General features: G+C 37.1%; 1 protein-coding gene across 5 annotated transcripts in view; it reads right to left on the reverse strand.

Annotated features, from left to right (window-relative positions):
- Positions 1-8462: 8462 nt before the first annotated feature.
- Positions 8463-17178, reverse strand: part of Ano3 (anoctamin 3) — a 245044-nt gene continuing 236328 nt past the window's right edge. For all 5 annotated transcript variants that reach the window (XM_052726591.1, XM_052726589.1, XM_052726590.1 and 2 more), the window contains 3 exons: positions 16158-16238; positions 15899-16004; positions 8463-11534 (listed from right to left, as the gene is read on the reverse strand). In XM_052726591.1, coding sequence (XP_052582551.1) covers positions 11352-11534; positions 15899-16004; positions 16158-16238 — 370 coding nt within the window. In that variant the 3' untranslated portion in view covers positions 8463-11351. The remainder of the gene's footprint in view (positions 11535-15898; positions 16005-16157; positions 16239-17178) is intronic.

The following is a 17178-nucleotide window of genomic DNA, read 5'->3' on the forward strand; positions in this document are numbered from 1 at the left end:
ACAAATTATCCTGGTTGTTTGGGGAAAAAACTTTTAAAAATATTAGTTTATTTGCCAATGAAAGGGAATAGAAACTATTTTTATTTAACAGAATTATTGTGAGGACTTACCCCAGTGACTGGCCCATTCAGAGAGTTCAATAATGCCACTCACTGTGTAGTGTATGAAGAAAATGGTGTTCATTTTAAGTGATCGTTTCACTGTTTCTCTTTGAGGACATTGACTTAGTACATGTATTACAAAGGTGCTGTACAGAAATAGAACTAATGAGGTAAGCAAAATTACAAATTAAAAATTATGTCCTGATTCCCAAACACTAGTTTTTTTTTAAATTTTATTTTATAATTTAATTTAATTTTACATATCAGCCATGGATTCCCTTGTCCTCCCCACTCCTGCGCCCCCCATTCCCATCTCCTCCAGGGCAAAGACTCCCCTGAGGATTGAGTTCAACTTGGTAGATTCAGTCCAGGCAGGTCCAGTCCCCTCCTCCAAGGCTGAGCCAAGTGTCCCTGTATAAGCCCCAGGTTCCATACAGCCAGCACAAGCACTGAGGACAGGTCCCAGTCCCACTGCCTGGATGCCTCCCAAACAGATCAAGCTAATCAACTGTCTCACTTATCCAGAGGGCCTGATCCAGTTGGGGGCTCCTCAGTCATTGGTTCATAGTTCATGTGTTTCCATTCGTTTGGCTATTTGTCCCTGTGCTTTTTCCAATCTTGGTCTCAACAGTTCTCGATCATACAAACCCTCCTCTTTCTCGACAATTGGACTCCTGGAGTTCCACCCAGGGCCTGGCCGTGGATCTCTGCATCCCATTCCCTCAGTCATTGGATGAGATTTCTAGCTCAACAATTAGGGTGTTTGGCTATCCTATCACCAGAGTAGGTCAGTTCGGGCTTTCTCTTGACCATTGCCAATAGTCTATTGTGGAGGTATCTTTGTGGATTTCTGTGGACCTCTCTAGCACTTCGCTTCTTCCTATTCTCATGTGGTCTTCATTTATCATGGTCTCTTATTTCTTGTTCTCCCTCTCTGTTCTTGATCCAGCTGGGATCTTCCATTTCCCTAAGCTCTCATTCCCTCGAACCTTGATCATCAGGGAAATGCAAATCAAAATGACTCTGAGATACCACCTTACACCTGTCAGAATGACTAAGATAAAAAATACTGAAGACAGCTTATGCTGGAGAGGATGTGGAGCTAGGGGAACTCTCTTCCACTGCTAGTGGGAATGCAAGCTTGTACAACCACTTTGGAAATCAATATGGCGCTTTCTCAGAAAATTGGGAATCAATCTCCCCCAAGACCCAGCTATGCCATTCTTGGGCATATACCCAAGGAATGCTCAATCATACCACAAGGGCACTTGCTCAGCTATTGTTTGTAATATCACAATTGATATATTGTAATATATCAGCATTGTTTGTAATAGTCAGAGCCTGGAAACAACCTAGATACCCTTCAACTGAAGAATGGATAAATAAAATGTGGTACATATACACAATGGAATAGTGCTCAGCAGAGAAAAACAATGACATCATGAGGTTTGCAGGCAAATGGATGGATCTAGAAAAAATCATCCTGAATGAGGTAACCCAGACTCAGAAAGACAAACATGGTATGTACTCACTCATAGGAGGATACTAGATGTAAAACAAAGATGACTAGACTGCTACTCACAACTCCAGGGAGGCTACCTAGAAAACAAAACTCTAAGAAAGACACAGGGATTGCCCAATGACAGAGAAATGGATGAGATCTACATGAACAACCTGGACGTGAGTGGGGGTAAACACTAGTTTTTTTATGTTAGAGTATTCATAAAGCATTATTAAAAGTCTTACATTCCTACAAATCAGAAAGATCTCATCATAAAGATCCACAAGTTCATTACTGAAAACAAAATGCCCTGTTGTGGTTTAATAAGCCTTACATTTGTAAATGCAAGCTTTGAGCCAACATCATAAGCTAAGTTAATAACAGCACATAGGAGTTCTGCAAGGGTGAATCTTCAAACAGCAGTAGGAGAGTGGGATTTGCTTTTGTTTAATTCAAACACCATTTTTTTTTTTTGCGTAATTTTACTATTTGTGACTATCAGGGGTAACAAACGGTGTTTCAACAGGAATATAGAAAGCCCTGTAGGCTGTGACACTTCCACACAGTATTTAAAAGTGAATATTATTGAAATATTTTGATGGCATTATAATCTTCTCAGAATATAAAAAATAGATATGTCAGAAAAAACATGAGTTTTCCTTCACCTGTTCTCTTAGTAATACATTATCTTAAAATATTGCAGAAATTTTTACTGTGTCCATTTGTGTAATTACAGATTCTATGTGCTTATAATCTAAATATTGTAAAGTAGATATAATGAGGATTTAACCACCTTGCCCAATATTAAAATCACAGTAACCTGAGCCATTTTGAACAACTGTAATTAATTGGGTATCACCAAAGGTACCTATTGAAATGCTAGAGCCTTCAAAATCAATTGTAACTTTTGATAGAAAATCACTGTTGGGTTATTTTTATTTGTAGTTCTTGGGAAGACTGAATGCTATGATTTAAAACTCCTGAACAAGTCAATAAAGATTTGCAAACATGTGAATAACAAATACTGAAAAATGTAGTTTTCCAATAGAATACTTTGTGTGTTTGAATTGTCAGAAATCTTCAGAATAGATGTTCACGTATTAATATGTGGCTTAGTAGAAATATAACCAACTGAGAGTTTCAGGTTTTCATTGCAAATTAGACAAGAAATTGTAATTAGACCTTACAGAAGAAAATGTGCAATGATAACAGTACTTATGCTTATCAATAGGAAATTTAATGAGATTTTTTTTATTTCTAAAATTTAACACTGTTTTGTATTCATGAATCCTGGGATACTTCTAAATTTGATGTCTTGTTTATATAACTATTTAATTTTAAAGAAAGTGGGGAATGATGTTTAATTAAGATTATTTAAATTATTTCTTTTAAAAATAAATTCAGAATGAAAAATACGGAAATGACTTCTGAAATATTTCCTATGAGTAGGGTGAAAGGTGGTCTACTACTTTGAAAACCTTTCTGTAAACTTTAGAAACTAAGATGGAACTATTAGCTAAGAAGTAAACACATGTTATAATAAACTTCACTGTATTTTATATAAGGCCGTTCTTTTCAATGTTTTGGATATATTATGCAGTGTTTGGTTTATTTATGCCTTATGGTAGACACACAAACACAAATACACAGGATGAAAATGAATCTCATTTGTTTTTAAGTGTTCAAACATGAAGTGAACATGTTTGGTATCTGGATAGAAAAAAAGCAAGATATATTCACAATTGAAGGTAAAGGAGCACCTGCAGAGAAGACATGCTTTTGTACCTAGGTCAGATATTCCCAAGTTGCCACCACCACCTCCAAAGCATTACTTCCACTAATACTTTGCAATTGGATTTGTTTTCCTTTCTGGTCATTCAATCCCTTGTTGCTCACTTAGATAAGGCACCAAGAAAAATAGTGTCTATTGATAATTCTTGCTTCAAAATATAGTGAATTTGGCCTAAAATGTTTGGTAGCATTAGGTAAAATGGAGACTGTGAGACTTAGCATCATGTATGGCTGGCCATCCACACCACAATTACATTTCTGAGAAGTTCCAAATATATCTCTCATGTTTTCTTTTCAACTAGTAATTTAGGAATTTTGCTTTGTCAAAAATAAAGAGAGTAAATGTATTGTGCTGTGGGATGGTCTGTATGTCAAATGTGTTGCTGATTGGTCAATGAATAAATCACTGATTGGCAGTGGCCAGGCAGGAAGTATAGGCGGGACTAACAGAGAGGAAAATTGAGAGAACAGGAAGCTGGGAAAGGAGACACTGCCAGCCGCCATGAGGACAAGGAAGATGTAAAGTACCGGTAAGCCACAAGCCACGTGGCAAGGTATAGATTAATAGAAATGGATTAATTTAAGCTGTAAGAACAGTTAGCAAGAAGCCTGCCACGGCCATACAGTTTGTAACCAAAATAAGTCTCTGTGTTTTCTTGGTCGGGTCTGAGAGGCTGTGGGACTGGCAGGTGAGAGAAATTTGTCCTGACTGTGGGCCAGGCAGGAAAACTCTAGCAACAAATGGCGTCCAACGTGGTGGCAAGAGTTTCCACCTAAAAACTGAGAAAAAAGATTCTAAAACGGAGCTAAAAACAGTTCCTAATTGTTTCTCTCAAATGAGCGGCAGCTGCCGGTTTGAGCTACTGGCGGGTTGCTGGCGTGTGCGCTCGACCTGCCCCCGTATGGCGGGAATGAGGCCTCTGCAAGTGGCACATTAAGCTACATTGTGGATTTAGCCTTTGCTAGTACAAAACAAAAGAGGTTTCTGGGCTACACGCTGCTTGGATAAAAGCATAGACCCATGATAGCTCCCAGAGCTGGTGGTAAAGTACCAGGCCATGTTGGGAAGCTGAGGTGGGAGGAGCCAGCAGCCACAGCTGCTGCAGCTTAAAGCAATAGATTCACAATAAGACAGATTCAGATGCAATAGTTTAAAATGTGTGTAAAATATACGTAGGCTTAAAAGAGACAAAAAAAGGTGATATATACAGTATAGAAACAAATACATGGTTTTAAAAAATAAAGTCTTTAAAGAGACAGTAAAATTAATATAAAAAATAAGCCACATAGAGATGACTATTACACAGAGAATCTGGATTGTGTTGTCTTTGGGATTATTAACTACAGAGAGATATTTGATTGTAAAGGAAACTGAGTTAAACCAATATGTATATTTTAAAGATACTTTGACTTCAAAATTTGGATGTAAGGATATGTTGCTTTGGAAAAGAGTCTCTTTTGTTTCCACAGAAAGCAAGAGGCTATGGATTTGTTCCAGAGTAAGATACATCAGGTTTGACCAGTCAAGACCCCCTGAAAGGTCTCCGATGACACCATGGCCCAGATGATCCAACATCCAGAACCGTTTCAAGGCAACTGGCTCAGATGATACAGCCTCACGGACTACTCCATGATCCTAAAATTTTCTTTGTTTTCCCAGAAGATACAGCGCCCCCCTCCAGCAGGAAGTAGTAAGAGAAGCTATGCCCAAATTCCCAAATATACCAAGCTGACTTTGGAGATATGTAAAGGTTAAAACCTTCCTTTTTAAGAAAAGAAAAGGGGAGGTGCTGTGGGATGGTCTGTATGTCAAATGTGTTGCTGATTGGTCAATGAATAAATCACTGATTGGCAGTGGCCAGGCAGGAAGTATAGGTGGGACTAACAGAGAGGAAAATTGAGAGAACAGGAAGCTGGGAAGGGAGACACTGCCAGCTGCCATGAGGACAAGGAAGATGTAAAGTACCGGTAAGCCACAAGCCACGTGGCAAGGTATAGATTAATAGAAATGGATTAATTTAAGCTGTAAGAACAGTTAGCAAGAAGCCTGCCACGGCCATACAGTTTGTAACCAAAATAAGTCTCTGTGTTTACTTGATCGGGTTTGAGCGGCTTGGGACTGGCGGGTGAGAGAGATTTGCCCTGACTGTGGGCCAGGCAGAAAAACTCTAGCAACAGTATTGTTTTCTACATCCAAAGATTTAAGTTGGAAAAATGAATTAAAGAAGTCAGAGCAGATAGGCTCTAAAATTGTGCCTTGCCTTCTTACGGAAAGACAGAGAGAAAAACTGATGCTGATTGTCCATTGTAACCTAGGGTTGCCACTTAGGGTCAAGAAATGCTGAAGCAACTTTATCAGGTTGCTTTAACAGCTCACCCATTACAAAGCACCTAGCAGATTTAGGAATCTACTAGATTACTATTCTATGATGGTAGACTTGGATGACACTATATATTAGATTAGCCCCAACTAGGAGACATTTCAACAACCCTCCTGCTTTCACTTTTGCTTTTTTTAAAGGTCTACTGTGGATGAAACAAGGATGGTCTTTAGGAAAAATCTATCAAATATAGTCACAAGGATAATTTCCACTTGAACAAAGATGGCAGGTTTGATGGGAAGAAATTTATCATCTCTACAAAGATAAAACTCCACAGCAGTAGGAACTTGGGCTGATTAATAATTGAAGCTAAATCTCAATTAATCCTTCCTTTAGACTATGCATTGCTGGCACACTTCATTTTGAATAGAAATGCTTATAGGAAAACATTTAACTTTCCAAATGAAACCAGGATATTTGGTCTCTTCAAAAAGGTCTCTTTGGAGCTCCAAAAATAGAAGCAGTGAGATAAGATGTTAACTGACTCTCTCTATAAAACCGAGAATGCTGTTTGGAAGTCATTGAGTTAATCTAATTTGGGTACAATGGAGTACACATGTCTGATTACATTTTTTTAAACTTTCCTCTAATTGACCAATTAACCTATCCAACTATATAGTTAAGTTATTCAATAAGCAGCACTAATTTTCAAGTTGAACCATCAAATCTAAAACCAAAAAAGGGGTAAGTTGGTGATTCTTGGCTATAAGATAAGAGTCTCCTTCCTTGGCTTGCACTGCATTTGTGTCTAATTTCTTGTCCTGTCCCAGGGAGATTATACTGGTTATTTCCACATAGATTGTTAGAACAATGTTCAAATCCTCAGCTCCTTGGCTCACACCCTTAAGCTGTTGTATCAGGGTTTTTGTTGCTGTAAGGAGACGCCATGATCATGACAACTCTTATAAGAATAACATTTAATTAGGGTGGCTCACTTATAGTTCAGAGGGTCAATCCACTATCATTATGGCAAGGAGCATGGTGACATGCAGACAGACATGGTGCTGGAGCTGAGAGTATTATATCTTGCAGGCAACAGAAAGTCACCTGAGACACTGGGTTATATCCTAAGTGTAGGGAACCTCAAAGCCCATCCCCACAGTGACATACTTCCTCCAACAAGGCCATACCCACTTCAACAAAGCTACACCTCCTTGTAGTGCCACTCCCTATGAAATTATGGAGTGAAATCACATTCAAATGACCAGAGCTGCCTTGCAAGTTCTGTGGTCTGAATGAGCAATGCTTCTCATAGGTTTATGTGTTTCAAAACTTAGTCCACAGTTGGTAGTGCAGTTTGAGGAGGTTATGGAATCTGTGGGAGGTGGAACCTTGCTGTATGAAGTATGTCACTGAGGATGGGCTTTGAGGGTTTATAGCCTCAACCCATTTCCTGTTCCTTCATTCTGCTTCCTGTGTATGGATGAAAAATATAATCAGCTAGCATCTTGCTTGCTACTATGCCTTTGTTGAGACAAGGACTCTATCCCCATGGAACCATAGACTAAAATAAAGCCTTTTTTCCTTCAAAACAATATTTTTTATTGTGTTTTGTATATGATCATTTTGCATGAACGTATGTTTGCACACCACGCGTGCCTCTTGCCCCCAGAGACTGGATGAGGGCACTGGATCTCCTGGAACTGTAGTTACAGATGGTTGTACACCACCAAATGAGTGCTGGGAATCAAACTGGTCTGCAAGAGCATCAAGTGCTCTTATCTGCTGAGCCATCTCTTCAAACCAATGTTTTAAGGTTTATTTTTCCTGGGTGAATTTAATAGTGATTGGGAAAGGCAGCATATATGTGAAGAAAGAAAGTGATTGGGTGTGATAGAAGCCTATTTGCCCTCATATGACCTAATCAAATTTATTTTCTCATCTGCTTCTAGCACAAATATCTTTAGTATTAATGTGATATCTCACATGCACTTTAATATGCAAACATCTATTTTCTTCCTTTTTGTGGTGTGTGTGTGTGTGTGTGTGTGTGTGTGTGTGTGTGTGTGTGTGTGTTTGTGTGTGTGTGTGTGTGTGTATGCATGTGTGCATGCCTGTGTGTGTGGACCAAAAGTCAATGTCTAGGATTTTCTATTGATTTCTACCTTATCTTTTAAGACAGGGTCTCTCACTAAATCTGGAGCTCACTAATTGGCCACACTAGCTGGCCCTGAGGATCCTTCTATTTCAGTCTCCTAGAGTTGGGGGTCACAGACATATTCCACCATGTTTGGCTTTTTATGTGAGTATTGATAATGTAGAAATAGGTCACCAAGCTTGCACAGCAAACACTTTACCCATTTTACCCAGTACTACAAATGACTTTAAGACGAGAACATTATCAGGAGATAGTCTGAAAGTGGTGAGTTTCCCAAGAATAACAAAACTATTGCTTTCAGGGGCTAAAGAATGCGCAATCTTTCCAGCCCATACCCATTCAACAGATCCCAACTGAATCATTTAAAGAACAAACAGAGCCAGGCGGTGGTGGCGCACGCTTTTAATCCCAGCACTCCAGAGGAAGAGGCAGGTGGTTCTCTGTGTGTTCGAGGCCAGCCTGGTCTACAGAGTGAAATCCAGGAAAGGCACAAAGCTACACAGAGAAACTCTGTCTTGAAAAAACAAAAACAACAAACAACAAACAAACAAACAAAAAACCCCAAAACAGAATGAACTGTAATATGCGGATTATAGTAAAAATGATAATTTATTGAGTGAAAAAAAATCTATCCATTCCATTGTATAGTATATTGTGCCAAGAATCATTTAGCATTCAAGTTGAATCTCATCATGCAGCCAGGCAGCAGTGTCTCACCTAAAAGTGCCTACTCAGACTCAGACGATTGAGAACTATTACAGTTAAGACTTAAAGTGGTTCACACAACTTGTCAAGGCAGACTGCATGCACATATCCATTAATTATTAGCGTAAAAAGATAACAAGTGAGAATATGAAAATATATGAGCAGCATTCACATCATACAGAATTCCTGAGAATATAGTGTGCTATAAATCTTTGAGAAATAATTCATATTCATATGAAAAACATGTATAAAACATTTCTCTCAACTTAAGCAGAGTGATCCTCTAAAGTTAACATACTGTGAGGGGCTGTCTGTGTTTTATTGTCAGTTATGATAAAACCAAGTTTGATTGTCCTGCAACTGCTTACAAAACAAATATTTCAGACAATTTTTTTTGTTCTCTGTTTCTCATATCTGTTTCAAAAATATCAGGGAACACATTTCTAAATTAATATACTACAACTTTTATTAAAATATCTTTCTTTGTTCATATCAATCAATATGACTTAAAACCCAATGGACTATAGAAAACCCTAGAAAAAGAATTCTCAAGGAAACAGCTTTTATTGTTTGTCCTCCTGTACGACCCATGTATGTCTTGCATCCCTAATTTGGAAAAGATGTAAATGCTAGGTAAAGAAAATATTATGCTCAGGCATGTGTATACATTTAATTAATAAAGAAAAGGGAGCACAAATGCTCCAAAATTGAGGAGCTGAAATCTCTATTGGATAATTTGTGGAATTAGCCATTATATTTGCAGCAAAAGAATCCCAGGAACAAGGATTTCTGTAGGAATTTACCACCTATCTCATATGTATATATATATGGATGTATGCATGTATTATGTATTAAGTATATATGTATGTATTTAGTGGTGCTCAGAGTTGAGTCCATGTGTGCCTCATGCATGTTAGACACACATTACCACTGAGCTACATTTTCAGATCCTGTGGAAGAATTTAGAGTCCCAGGGCATACCTGGCCCAGAATCACAAAGAAAGTAGACAAGTGAATGTCCTTGGGAGAAACTATAAAACAACCATAATCAAGTCAACAAATCTTTTTTTAAGTTTTAGGATTAGGATAGCACACTTCCAGTAAGTGAAACTAATTTCCTTGATTAGTTTTAGAGATTTATTAGTATGTGTGCAAAGTAGTTTCATTTTTGTGTGTGCCTAATCCAATATTTTAAATTTTGTAAATATTTCTGTTTTGCTTAATTGAACAAAAGCAAATTGAACAAATCATGCTCTCTTTCTGTGTGTATGTGTATGTGTGTATTCTCTGTGTGTATGTGTATGTGTGTGTTCTCTGTGATTTCCCATCTTATTCTCAAGGGAAAAAAGCTTAGCCCATCTTGTTTTGCAAGGGAAGGGGTATTGAGTTTTACTATATAACCATATACTTCACCCTTTGCCTTTCATTCTATTCTGCCTCCTTAATTTATGCCTTCTCTGAACTTTCTTGAATTGAAACACCCCTTCATTTGTGCTCCTCCAGTGTGTGGACAAAATTGACATTCAAATAAGGAGTTTACAACAAATGAAATTATGATCTTCCTAATTAATTTGACTTTGTTTCTAGAGAGTTTTGAAATTAAATAAAAATCAACTCATCCAAAAACAAAACAAAACAAATCAAAACCAAGAAATCTCCATTCCATGATTAAAAAGTGAAACTCAGAAAGGTATTTTATGCAAATAATACACTCTATGCATGCATTATTTCATTAGCTCATAATTGATAGTGCATATTATAGAAAAAGCATAAGTGCTGCAGAACATTTGGCTTTGGATTTCCTGAATGAACAGAGAAATTACAGTAGCATCCTGTGTAACTAGTCTTAGAGTTCCATAAGCTGGAACTCGCATTACACAGTGTTAAAAAGTGCAAACAGTGAAAGAACATTGACATATTTACATTGTTTCAACATAGTGTTCTGTGAGATTGTAATAACTCAGAGAGGAGCACATGGAATAGAATATAAGATAGGCTTCTTCAGTAAAGTAAGAATTAGTCAGGTCTACATGATACAAGAATAGGCATTCATATATTTAAAGTGGATCTGTGGCATTCATTAATTAAAAAAATGGGCAGTGCACTTGGCTTTGAGTGATAAAGCAAACTTAAATCATAGCCAATATAATAGAATTATTCCAAGGTGTTCTTTTTGGAATTTGGATTTTTGGTTTGACTACTATGGTGGTGTGCAACTGTTCAAGTGCATAGTCGACATAAAGCAGCATAAATGCCGTGTGTATACACCCATTATCTCAATGAGACAAAAACAACTCCACCAGCATGTAAGCTGAAGGGACATGGAGTTCTGACATCAGAGCCAACAACTGATTTAACTTATTTCTTGTGAATGTCTGAACTCAACTGCAAGTTCTAGAATCTGATTAGTATTCCCAGCTTGTGAACATTTACATGGAAATCTGTCTCTGGAAATTTCATCACTGCATTTCCTACTTGCTCTGCTGCTGATGGAACTGGGTGGACTCCAAACACAGAACTCCCCTGAGGGCTTGCTCTGAGAATCAGAGCTTGACTCCCTGCCATGTCAGTTGCATCCCTTTGGAGGTCACAAGTCTTTTCTTTCCTCCGAAGTCTGAGTATTTCAATCCCAGAGGCTGCTGTGATGTATTTCCAAGTAGCGTTTTATACATATGGTTTTGCCAACTATGCTTTCCTCTTGGATCCCATCTACATTTCAAGGGCCTCATTCCTTCACACTAAAGGTACCTCCCCTTTTGGTTAACAGGCACTACCTAAGGCCATTCGTGGTGAATAGGCTGACCACTTTTTCTCCTCTGTTGCTGTAAATGCTCCAGTTCCGCCTCATACATCATTTCTTGGACTAAGTATTTCTCTCGTCGGATGCGCTCACGGAGGCCCTTTGGTATATCTGGAATCAGGTATGCAATGAATGACTTAATCCCGAACACGAGGTGCTGGAAGTTAAGAGGAAAAGTTATGTTTTCAAAGGCTCCAGAACACTCATTGTAAAACAGAAAAGTCATGAACAATGATGCATTTGCCTTAAAATCGAGCATCAGAACTTAGTGTGTAGCATTCAGAATATTGATTTCAAGAGTTATATGGAGAACACAAATATTACTGTCACTGTAGAGTACCAGTTAGATAACAAAGTATTTCCTCTTTTTGATGCTGTATAGTAATATCACTTCTTAAAAAAGTATTTTAAATTCTTGTGTTCAAAATTCTTACATGCTATGCAATATTACTATAATACCCATTAACAGACACAAATATGAATGGCTATTCTCGGGAAAATGTATTTTCAATAGACAAAAATACATGCTACATAAACTTGTGAGCTAGTTATTAGACTCAACCACAACAAAATTATTTTTTATAAATTCCATCCTATAAGTTCACTGTCACTATAACTGCTATGAAACATTTGAGCTGTGTTACATAATTTTGGTAAAATATGTATTATTTATGTTTTAAAATTAAATTGTCAATAACGGAGGTTTGTTATTTTTTGTTTGTTTGTTTTGAGAATTAATATATTGCTATACATTCCTGGTCAGTCTGGCCTAGAACTTTCTTTGTAGACGAACTGATAGAAATCCACCTGTTTCTGTCTTGCATGTGATGGGATTAAAGATGTGCACCATCACACCCAGTTTAGTGATAGACTTGAACAAGTAAGAATGTAACTCCAAGGCATTATACCTGTAAGTAAAAGCTTGGAATTTGAATGAGACCAATTAAGCCTTTATCCTTCTAACAGCTGTTTCTCCTTGATCAACTCATCTATGTTCTGTGTCTATGATAGTGATGACAATACTACCTCTTAAAGGAATTAAGTAAATACACACTTGTAGAGCCTCATAGAGTGGTTGGCACAATGAGAACCCTGCTCAAATGGTATTTCCTACTCATATCCTATGAGAATGTTAGGTCTTTCTGTTTCTCAGAAAAGAGAGTGAACAATGTGGTATTTGTGGGGTTAGCATGGCCTGTTAAAACAATACGTTTATGTAAAGGCTTTTAGTGGACAATAACCTTTTCATGAGAAAAGGAAGAATTAATTGTACTTTTGGTTGTACTTGCTTATGAGTCCCAAGAAAATGCATTGAAAAGTAGATAGCAATAAAGCAGTTCATACTTTCCCACACATAATCAGGACTTTCTTTCCTGATCATTTAAATATAATATATAGGAGGAAAGAGACAGAGATCTGTGGTTGGTATTTAAAATGAATAAAAAAATTCCTTAATAAAAAAATCTAATAATGTTCCTCAAAATTATTGGAATACAAATAAAATATTGCCATGATTTACTAAAGTCTAATCTATGACAATAAATACACTGTATTTTAAGATTACAGTTCATTTGTAGCAGATGTGTTCTAAACACAAGCAGGTGCTCATTGACAGTTCCTTCTAGATCTGAAGTAAAATAAGTAAAAGATAAAAAAAAAACTTTAAGATACAAAATAATTGAAGTTATTTGGAAAATAGAACACTCAAAATAATACTATATTTTTATACATAGACAAGCAACCATATTTAAAAATCAACAAGTGTAAGGGCTTCATAGAGGTTGATTTGGGGTTATGGGACCCATAATGGGGAATGAAGAAAGAAAAATAAAGAGGGTCTCTCTCACAGGTACCCATGAGTGGTACTCTGAACTGTGTCTGATTAACTTTATTCACTTGACTTCTGAGGAATATACAAAATATGTACATTTTAAAACTAGATAATAAGAGATATCTCATTGAAATATTGTGTTGAAAATACGAGTTGAACTGTTATACTACCTGCAATGAAGTAGAAAGTCTCATTCAGTAAGGATATATTTTTATTGACTCTGAAAGTCATTAAATCAGAAAATTTTAGTCCTGGCTAAGACCTTTAGAGGCAAGCATTTCATTTTCAGATATTTCATTACAAACTTTTAATTTATATTTGGAAATCACTTGCAATGAATAATTGTCTTTAAAAAAGGGTTTTCAATATTTAGTAGGTAGAATGTTTGCCTAGTACTTTCAAAGCCTGGGTTCTACCCCAGATTCATAGGAACCAGGTGTGGTGGTTCATGCCTGTAAATCTAGTGCTTGGGAGGCACAGACAGGAAGATTAGGAGTTTGAGATCAACCCTGGCCAAATAGCGAGTTTGAAACCAGTTTGGCATACATGAGAAGGTCATTCAAATAACAAACAAACAAAACAAACAAAAACAAAACCTTTTTTGTTCCAAAATTTTAGACATGGCTATCTCTTTTTTACTGCAAGCTGCAATAACATGAAATAAGAATTCAGCTGATTATGACAAGCTAATACCTGGAAGAATCCAAGAGTCTTCCAGACGTCAAGCCAAGGCTCAAGGAGTCTTGTTAATATTGGCTTTTGATTATTAGGCGTTTCCTGCTATGAATTTCTCCTGTGCTATTGTAGCTTTTCTATCATTCGTTGGGCACAATTTCCCCTCTACTAATGGAGTATTCAGATAACCTTCTATGCAGTAACACAACCAGGATCCCTAATTTCAGGCCTTTCTGTAATTATCGTCATTAGCAGCATCTGACCAGGATTATCCCCGGATGCTGACAGAAGTATCTTATCAGAGATACCTCTGTACTCTCTAAGAACAAATTTAAGCATCCAGACTATCTGTTTGAGAAGGCCTGTTGGATGTGCTAATTAAGCTTAACTTTCTCCCTTTCCAAAGTCTTATCTGTAGTTTTAGATCTACCTCTAACTATTAACTCAGAACTAAAGAGTTTCTACATACTGGTACACCAAGCTGATTCAGGCTGCCCAGTATACTCCCCAGACCAACCAGAAAGTGGTAGCCAAGATAGCTTGGACAGATAAGAGGCCAAAGGAAAATAAGGCAGTTTTATTTTCACTCATCACTGATAGACTACTAATACTTTGCCTAACCACTTCTAAGAATATATTTGAGTACATAAAACACCCCTTGCTCCGATGTTAACAGAATTTAGCCCTCAGTTGATTCTATTCCCCATTAACCACTTCCCTTTTGGGTTGCAGATGATGGCTGGCAATTACTGCTCTTTTGTGTAGATCTTATTGCCACTCCTTTTGACCCTGAGGGAATTCAAGCGTGGTGACCTCGTTTTAACCAGTGCATTGTTATTGTATGGGTATATAACTGTAAACCTCAGAGACTTGGGAGAATGAGACAGAAGAGAAAAGAGAATAGAAGAACTAACTAGATTGGTAAGAATGGGAGAGAAACAAACTGAGATGGGGAAGAACTAGATTGAAGGGCTAGAAGAGAGTACTAGAGGAACATGATGGAAGTCGAGGAAGAGCCAGATGGGGAAGAACAAGATGAGAAAGAAGGAGATGGGAGAGGAGCTGAGATGGGAAAGAAGTAGATGGATGAGAACCTAGATGGGGCAGAAGTAAGATGAGAGAATTAAGATAGAACTTAGATGGGACAGCAGATAAATGTAGAGAGAAATCAGGCAAGAAAGGAGATAGGCATGAGAGAAGAACTGAAGCTGTGCAGATAGAATTTTATCCCTGAGGAATAAAGTAGATGGACAAAAGAGCTCAGTGTACTTAGATTCTTTTCCTGAAAATAATTCATGCCATCGTTTATAGCTTCTCTTCTGGGACCCTGGTAAGAAGATTGTTAAGGCTGGACCATAATAAGTTTTGTGACTTTTGGCCATAGAAAACAGAAAATTGTTCATTGACTCAGTGGTAACTCAGAGAAGTTGTTTAATACATCTCAGTGCTAAATTCTTCACTGTATCATGATTTATGATACAAGATGATAATGCTATATGCAGTTCTCTCAAAATTGCCTCACAGAATTAGAGTTTAATACTATCATGTCTGTGATAATCAAACTCCAATCATTTTTAATAAAAGTTTTGGGCAAAATAAGGAACCACCCATTTTTAAAAACAAACATATGCGTGATTGACTATATTTTGAGTTAATTATTCAGAAATATTGAATTTTCTATCCTCATGGGTAGATTTGGATTAATTTATCAGCTCATGAAAACTATCCCTTTCTTTTTAAGCATGGCCACTAGGAGCTTGAAATTAGGAGCCTCACAATTTTTTATGAGATAGTATCTTTCTCCCTGATTTTCTTGTATCAATAACTATTAACTTGTGGTTACATTATTCAGCTCAGGCTCATGATTTTTCATGTTCCTTATAATTAATTTACCATATCTGAGCCTTTTCCCAGGCCTACCAAAGTCCTTTCTTAGAAGTCAGTAAATAATTGACACCAAACTGACATATCAATCGGCAAGGCAGTTATTCACAGTTACCTCTCCTGTGACTAACCTCAAACACAATAATGAAGGCCAGTCGAGCAGCGAGAATGTGCCAGTACTGTAACGTGAACTCATAGGGTTTGGAACTCCAAGGTGGGCCTCTATAGTCTCGGTACCTGCAAGCCACAAAAACAGAGAGCATGAAAGACAGCAAAATGTCCTTGGTTACCCAAACTCCAGTAGTTTAAATGAGCTGTTTTACATGTAGAAGGGAGGAGATGGCATGGCAAAAAGCAAGCAGGAAAAATAAACACATTCTAGGTAAATACCTGCAGTAACCAGATTTTCCCATCCCAAGTTCACTCAGGTCAAAGAAGGATAGGCTATTGTTGACATATCCTTTTAGGCAACTAGGAAAAAAATGACAGGACTAAATGAGTCAAAAATTAATACATTTCTTGAATGATTTCTTCTTTACAAGTGACAGGATTTAATAAATGCCATTATTCCCTCTATTTTAAGTATTCAGCTTTCTTATTTCTGTCTCATGTCTTCTTGTCCTGTCATTTCTTCTCAATTATTTTTCCCATTGATTCTTTAATTTAGTTTACTTTTTAAAAGTGATTTCTGTCCATGAGTCATCCTGCTACTTGTGCATTTAAAATCTTTAAGTCTTTTGTAAACACACATGCATGCAACATGATTGGCTAATTATAAGTAATACTTATTATCTATTTACTTATTTAATATGTTTATTGTGCATCTATATTTTGTTACAAAAATTCTCAGTGCTTGATACTCAACTATGAGCAAAACAGGTATTTACACACAGTGAAGTTGCTTTTATTCATCAAGAAAGATGGTTATTAGCCAGGTGTGGTAGTGCATACCTTTAATTCCAGAAGTCAGGAGGCAGAGGCAGTCTGGTCTCTGAGCTCATGGCCAACCTGGTCTACAGATCAAGTTCCAGAATATGCAGAGCTACACAGAAAAACCCTGTCTCAAAACAAAACAAAACAAAAACAAGAAAAACAAAGAAAGAAAGAAAGAGAGAGAGAGAGAGAGAGAGAGAGAGAGAGAGAGAGAGAGAGAGAGAATGATGGTTGTGTTGTTTGCAGGAAAAATGGATGCAAATGAAAATAATCATATTGAATGACTAAGTCTGTACCTGAAAAACAATGGTTACATATTTTTTCTCATGTATGTTTCCTAGATTTTAGATAGACGCATAAAATTATGTATGCAACTATGATGTAAAAGCAGAAGTCAAACAGTCTAGATATACAATGGGGAAATTTGAGAGGGGAGCTAGTGTGTGTGGCCATGAAGGGAATACACTTTAAGTATGCA

The sequence above is a fragment of the Peromyscus californicus genome, unplaced genomic scaffold (assembly GCF_007827085.1).
Source record: "Peromyscus californicus insignis strain IS unplaced genomic scaffold, ASM782708v3 Scaffold_7__1_contigs__length_154581171, whole genome shotgun sequence".
Lineage (NCBI taxonomy): Eukaryota > Metazoa > Chordata > Mammalia > Rodentia > Cricetidae > Peromyscus > Peromyscus californicus.